The sequence below is a fragment of the Lactuca sativa genome, chromosome 4, assembly GCF_002870075.4.
Source record: "Lactuca sativa cultivar Salinas chromosome 4, Lsat_Salinas_v11, whole genome shotgun sequence".
In the NCBI taxonomy this organism is placed as follows: Eukaryota; Viridiplantae; Streptophyta; class Magnoliopsida; order Asterales; family Asteraceae; genus Lactuca; species Lactuca sativa.
Genome location: NC_056626.2, coordinates 35,574,981 through 35,582,553, shown reverse-complemented (window position 1 = coordinate 35,582,553; position 7,573 = coordinate 35,574,981). Strand labels below are relative to the sequence as shown.

The window sequence follows — 7,573 nt, the reverse complement described above, 5'->3', positions numbered from 1 at the left end:
AAAAACTTGATGAATTTGAGAATTGATCAACTGAATTGATCACAAATTACTAATAGATCACTCGACTAAACAATTCAAAGATAGAATCAATTCAAATCTGAAGATCAAATGTGATTTTCAAAACCAAATTGCGCGGAAAATTTTGAGTAAATTTACTACTCAAAAAGCAAATGATTCTAACACGAAAATCAGATCAATGCAGTTTGAATCCTGCTCTGATACCAATTGAAGAGAATTGTTATCGAGAATAAGAAAGCAATTATGATTGAATGATTGAAAAGTAAGAACACAATGAGTAAATATTAATCAGATCTTATATTGATGAAGAATGATTACAAAACTTTTAAGCAGAAAGAATACTTGAGAGCAAAAGTCCTTTCTACTTCTATCCTTAGTCCCTATTTATAGGAAACCTGAGTGTACAAAAAATATACTAAGTCTATTACAATACGCTTCGCATAAAACTGACTTAGTAATATAACTAAAAATGCGAAACTAAACAAACAAACATTTTGACTTTTACAATTCAACCTCTACATTTTAAAAGTTTAAAATTCAACCCTTATACTTTATAATATTATAATTTAATAATATATATATATATATATATATATATATATATATATATATATATATATATTTATATATATATATGTATAAGATCAAGTTAGTCTTACTATAGGGTCCATTAGGTATTGCGTCTTGGGCTCGGTTCGTAGGCCAATTTTGTATCCGGATTGGGCCTGTCCATCCGTGATTTATTTATTAGGGTTTAGTATTTATAGATGCTTGCATGCATCTTTATACGTAAGTTTTTAGAGTCGATCATTCACAACGAATACTTTTATCGATTGTAACCCTAAACAGCCTCTACAGCGGAAGTTCTTAGTCGAGCTCTGCTGAGGCGTGAATCTATTGAATCATTCAGCATATTTTGATTCATTCCAGTGTTTGATATTTCTGTTCTTATTATTGTGATTAACCTGTTTAAAGATCTAAACGATCAAAGAGTTTTTTCAACTCATCAATTGGTTTCAGAGCAAGAGACTGTGTAATTCATACACATCTCTTCTGTGAAAGAAGTGATTAGATTAGGGTTTATTCCGCATTCATTGATATTTATTGAGCCGTCACTCCATAATTGATGTATCTCATTAATTCTTCATCTTGCCCTAATATTACGTATTACAAAATCTGATCTTATAACAGGTTACACGATCAAGCATGGATGATTCTCAATCCAATCCCATCAACATCTCTAATAGCATCGGATCAACCACCAAGATTCCAATCCTCTACACTCAAGACTATGAAGTATGGACACACCACTATGAAGATTATGTTATTGGATCTGAAGATAACGGGTATCTCATATGGGAAGCTATCACATATGTCCCTTTCGCTCATTCAAGCACTTCTAGAATCATTAAAACTCAAAAGGAGTATAATGATCTATTAAAAGATTTGAAAGACGTCACTCAGGACGAAAAGGAGAAGTTCCAATTCAACATTAAGGCATTGAGACTAATTCGATTCGCTCTTCAATCCGACACGTTTCGATTAGTAAGTTCTTGGGGTACAACAAAACAAATCTGGGATCGGCTGCGAGAGCTGTACTCCACAGATGAAGATCTAGAGCACTCAATTCAGACCCTACTTCTCTCTGAATTTGGAGAATTCAAGCAGATGCCAGAGGAGGTTGTTACACAAACATTTGATCGGTTCAATCATCTTCTCAGCAAGATGATCAAGCATGACATTGAAAGAAAGCTCATCGAACAGAAGGTCACCTTCTTAAATGGCCTAAGACCCGAATGAAGAGCAGTTGTGTCGACGGTTAAAGCGCATGAGCAGTTCAAATCGCATTCCTTAGCAAAACTGGTGAGGATTCTAAAATCCTAGGAAAAGATTGTGTTACAAGAGAAAAGCGTGGTTTCAAACTTGGGGTCTTTGGCACTTCTGTCCAAAGGTAAGAATGCAGCAAAAGAAGAAGAAGATTTGAATCTGGGAGATTACGATTTAACAGCTGAAGACTATGCTATGATGGTATCAAATCCCAGAAGGTTCATTAAGAAGAAGTTCCCTACCAACAAGAACCGAAATTGGCAGGGAAGCTACAACTCTAAAAAAGTGAAAGAGGAGCCGAAGATTGAAGAAACAAAGAAGGAAGCGAAGGGTGAAGCTGACTCTGGTGTCAGTTGCTTCTAATGTGGTGGGAAAAATCACTACGCAAAAGATGGCGTGTTGAAGAAGATGTCAGAGAAAGATGAGGAGAATGATGAAGAAGCAAGTCTCCTGAAAAGACTGGAGGAGATTAAGAGGGAGAAAGTTGCTACTAATCCCTCTATGAATGCTCTTATCGTGTAGGATTCGGTAGATGATGATGAGTTTGGTGGCGTACAGGTGTGGTCAACCGACTCAGAAGATGATGAAGTGAGAAAGCCTTCTCATGTAAAGGCATATGTGGCGAAGAATGGTGATGTTGGTGGAAGATGTCTGATGGTGTTAGATGTATCCCAGATGGGGGGATACAACAATGATGGTGGAAACGAAGAGGCTAAGGAGCGAGAGGACATGTGCTTCACAGCGAAGCCTTTAAGTGTGCAGATCAGTGAGCTAGATGAACTGATGAAGAAGGTACAATCCATTTTTATTTCGTTTAAAATTCCACAAACATCATATGAAATGGAATTAAATAACTTGAATTCAAGAATTTCAAATCTGGATAATTGTTTAACTCAAACACGTGTCACGAATTCTAATCTAACTGACCAAATAAGCAGGATATCATCAAAGAGTGAGGAGCGAAGGATATGGATAGAGCAGAAGGAGTTGGAGCTGGTTAAGTCTAGGGATGAGAATATTTATTTGCAGAGAGACAATCTTAAATTGTTAAAACAGAGGAATGTTTTTTTTTAATTGCAAAAAGACTGTATACTAACATTACTCAGCTGCATTTAAACTGTGAAATAGGCCAGAAGATACATCGTATGATTTTGCCCTTCCTTGAGTTAAAGGAGGATGAAATCGATGCCGAAGCATACAGCTGTGAAAGTGTTGTATCTTCAGATGATGTCAATCCCACTTATATGTATGATCTGGACAAAATTGAATCTTTTATAAAGTCCAAAGACCATAAGGACATGCTTAAGAATCTTTTGGATGAAAATGATAAGTTGAAACTCATGGCCGAAACTATACAAAAATTTGACTCATTGAGTACCAAATTAAGTTCAGAAAATAAAATTGATGCTGAAAATGCATCTGAACTTAATGAGGACGATGACATGAGTGAAATTTCTGTAGAGGATGAGGTTGACTGTTCCAAGTTCATTAAGAGCGAAACTGAAAACCACAAAAACTTGATTTCTGAAAATTCTGTGGAATTCGCTCTTTTGTCCAAACATAAATCCCCAATCCTTAAAGAAAATTCCATTGTATACCAAAAGGTTCGAACCACTCCCAATTAGGTTTATCAGGTCACAAGAGTAACCGAACATCAGACAGCCGAACTCACTGCCATAGTGAATGAAGATAATGCAGGTGGTTGTGATGAGTTTTTCTGGTCTGCACCGATAGACAACGCAGAGGAAACAGTTGGTTTGTTGGAGAGAACATCATGGAAGGCCAAAGGTAGATATGTGGCAGAACCACTAAATAAACCTACCAACTTTTACGTGCCCAGTTCCAGCGGCACAAAAGAGGTTCCAGTGGAATATGTCTCCTCAACTAGCGAAACCACTTCCATGAAAAGTGAACCTCTTGCTAAGAAGCCGAAACAGAAGGCAAATATTCACAGACAACTGAAACAGGTGAAAAATCAAAAGCAGCAGAGAAATCTGAGATACAAGAAAAATCTCTCAGAGCGAAAGCAATTTTGGCGCTCCCAAAATCCCCACTATACTCACTTTGACAAAAATTCCAAGCCAAAAGGAGAAGAAAATAACAGTAAAAGGAGCTTCGGTCCATCAGATCAAAAGAACCAGAAGAAGACTTTCGGGCCACAGGAAGAACAAAACCGGAAGGATAGGTTCGGTCCCGAAAGTAACAAAAACCGAATGGCTGGTTTCGGTCCCCCAAACAACAACAGACAAAGACCAGATTTCAGCCCTTCAAGCTTTTACAGTAGAAGACCCAGCTTCGGTCCAGCTACTCACAACAATCGGAAAAACAGTTTCGGTCCATCATCAAACGGCAACCGAAGGTCCAGGTTCGGTCCCTCGTCGAACTTCAGTGGTTGTTGTTGTTGTTGTATGGTTACACAACCTCTGTGTTTGTGATCTTAGCTTCATGTCACTACGTGCTAAGTGAAACCCACGATTCAATACCTACTATGCATTAACGGTGAACAATTAAATTTGCTCTAGCTTTCACTTATGAATTAACGAATCCACCCACGTGGTTGTACCATGAAATCTCTATTTTCTTTTTGTGTGATTCTTATGAAATTGTTACATACCATAACATTTCTTCCCATAGAATCCAGTTTTAAATTTTCTTGAGATTTCACACCAAACACTTTCAACAAATCACTAAATATTGTCCAAACCTACTTGTTCAAAAGACCACATCGGTCTCACAAGTACTTCATTCGGTTTCTATCTTATGTCAAGATCTAGAATTCTGAACTGAAGCGAAAGCCACCCCTTTCAGCCTCATTAAAAGATGCCTTTCAACACTTCTTAACAAGTGCTTGATCGTAATTTAACGGGAAAGCACACAAACACTTTAAAAGTTTCTCTTGACTTTGTAGGAAGAGATTCGTGCCCGGGATCCACTGTTTCATTTCTTTATTGACATCACGATTTCCCACATATATGTTGCTTTATTTCTTTATCTTTGAAATGCTATGCACGATAATCTCTTTGATTTTCCAAGAGTCTGGTTTCGTTCACTACAAGCTATTTTTATAGCTCTGATATTTAATGCTATATTTTCAACGGGATGTTGTGGTTTATTTACGTGATTGCTTTTATTTAGTGAAGACAACTCATTTTAAGGATAAGTTGAGGACTCACCCGGGAGACTAAGGGGTTTTAGGACATCAAAAAGGCATTTGATGGGAAGCGTGCAAAATGGAAACAACTTTCTCTCTCATGCGTAATCATAGGGGTTGCTACCTGTCACGCGTCAATTAACTCCGGAACCGATTCGTTTTTCAAGAAGATTTGGGGGCAGATTTTTCTCTCTCTTCTACACATGGTAAAAGGGTAAACCCTAAGTTCTTTTACCTCTTTACTGCACCCAATTTTCCAAGAGCAAACAAAGATACTTCTCTACCATTGTTCATCTCCTTCTTCGAAGCACTCATCAATGGCGGATTCCTCCTCTATACACGAAACCTCCCATATTCTCCCAATCCGACCCTAGCAAAGCTTGGTCATTGATCTCACCCCATTTTCGTATGATGCCTTCATGTACCCTATAGTGGAGAATCTTAAATACTCTCCACTGGTTCTCGCATTGACCATGGTCAAGATCATTCCTGTGGAGTGTTTGTCTCAGATTTTCTCTACTGCCCACTACGAAAAGTCTGTTGATCGCATTTTTTTTGACATTCTTGATACCAAAACCTCCATCTCCAAACAACGATTCTTCTCGCTTCTAGGGTTTGAACCTGATGAGTCGATGGTTAACCCTGAGTCGATTTCTATGGGACAGTTTTTCTCCATGTTTTACAATATGGGTTATATTGAGATCCTTACCACTGTCACAAAGTTCAAGAAACCGTGTCTTCCTCCTCTGTGGAATGGCTTCTTCATGATACTATTCAAGGGTCTATCCGAGCGAAGTGTAGGTTCTGATGGGGCTAGTCGTCTGTTCATGAAGATTCTCTACGGGTTGTACATGAGCGTCAACCTCGATTATGGCTTTGTTTTATGACATCAGTTAATCCAAAGCCTTGCATCTACCTCTCGACATTCTAAAATTTCATATGCAAGGTTCTGGACGCTCTTCACCAAATGGGCAATGGACAAGTACCATGTTCCTATTGTGGCTACTTCTCCACTCTCCTCTATCGGCACCTTCCACACTACAAACATCATTGTGATGGATCCTTCCAAGTTTCAGTTCGTTGGCTCAATTCCTGAGTCAATGTATGCATGTGTATGAGGGGAGAGTCGCATCATCAAAACCTACAAGAAGTTTCTTCCTTCGGGTCCCAGAGAGCTCACTCCAGAGATGATTCAGTCAATCCATGATGCTGACAAGCCTGCTCCAAGGGGCAAGAAACAAGAAATGGGGAAAGACAAGAAGGTGGTCAAAGGGGTGAAAGGCCCTTCTCCTAAAAAGAGAAAACCCACGAAGGCAGCCCAATCACCTCCACCAAAGAAGAGGAAAACCCAGCCCAGGCGAAAAATCATTCTTGCCTCTTCCTCCAGTGATTCAGAGGATGAGGGTTCAGACTCAGAGGAGTCGTTTCGTGGTGACACGCCTCCTCGCTCGCCTTCACCTGAGGTACCAGTTTCAACCAAACTTGCTTCTCCTCCCCCAATCTCTATCTCTATTTCCATTCCCCCCATAACCTCCACTTCTCATATTCCACCCACTTCTATTCCCATACCACCTCCTATTTTCTCAGACGCTACAACAACAACTGCTGAAGTTCGAACCAACATATATGATATGGGGGCTCGCACTTTAGCACCCAAACACACACCTGCAATCGAACCCACCTCCAAACCCGAACCTACTACCACAACCGAACCTCCACCTTCGCCTTCATCTCCAAATCACTCAGCAGATACCGAGACTTTTCTTGGAGGGGAAGACATGACCTTCGATTCTGTCTACTACAGCCCCTACCAGGTTCAAAGCGATAATGACGATGATGCTCCTGTCACTAAAAAGGAACTTAATGAGAAACTTGATAATTTCATCGCTTCCTCTTCCTCTCGGTCCAATATCTCAGAGGCTGCTATTTAGTGGCTAGTTGATTCTTTCACCAAGGTGCATGAAGCCTCTATCAACTCCGCCACTGCTGCTGTAGAAGCATCTACAAAGGCCTGTGCTGCTGCGACCGAAAAAGTCGAAAAACTATTTCACGATGCTAACAATCTGTTAGAGTCTTTACAGGGGGCCGCTGAATCCAATGCAGCGAAGGTCGATTCCATTGTTGAGAAGCTGGCTACTTCATTCGCATCAGAACAACAATCTTTGCCAGTCTTCGTCAGTCTCTTGAAGCTGACAATAAATCCTTCCAAGCGACTGTTGAGGAGCGATTGACCAAGCTCCAAGAAGATCTCGCCTCGGAGAACTCAGTGATGGATGCACTTGCTCGTAAAACCACTGCTCTAACGGTTAAGAGTCTTCAACTCTCCCAATCAGAAAAGGAGGTTGCGTCTCTTCGATCAAAGCGAGCGGTCATTTCCACTTGTGTTTCGGATGTCCACGCCGCCCTCTCCAACATTATTGAAGCACACGACCCAATCCTGAACTACTCAGTGAGGCGAACACTTGCCGAGAAGCTTGCTCCCGCCCTTGACCTGCTCAGCAAAATTGAGGGGCTTCCTGAGTTCGTGGCCTATCCAAAACAAGGGGGAGAAGGGGTTTCAAAGGGCGAAAATCAATA

At 40.1% G+C, this 7,573-nt stretch overlaps 1 protein-coding gene across 1 annotated transcript; it reads left to right on the top strand.

Annotated features, from left to right (window-relative positions):
• The first annotated feature begins 6,183 nt into the window (after positions 1 to 6,183).
• Positions 6,184 to 6,927, top strand: LOC128133406 (proline-rich receptor-like protein kinase PERK10). Its single transcript, XM_052770822.1, has one exon. The coding sequence runs from the start codon at positions 6,184 to 6,186 to the stop codon at positions 6,925 to 6,927; it is 744 nt and encodes a 247-aa protein (XP_052626782.1).
• Positions 6,928 to 7,573: the final 646 nt, after the last annotated feature.

Excerpts from the sequence above, each read along its gene's own strand:
- LOC128133406 (XM_052770822.1), top strand. The coding sequence starts at position 6,184 with ATGATTCAGTCAATCCATGATGCTGACAAGCCTGCTCCAAGGGGCAAG.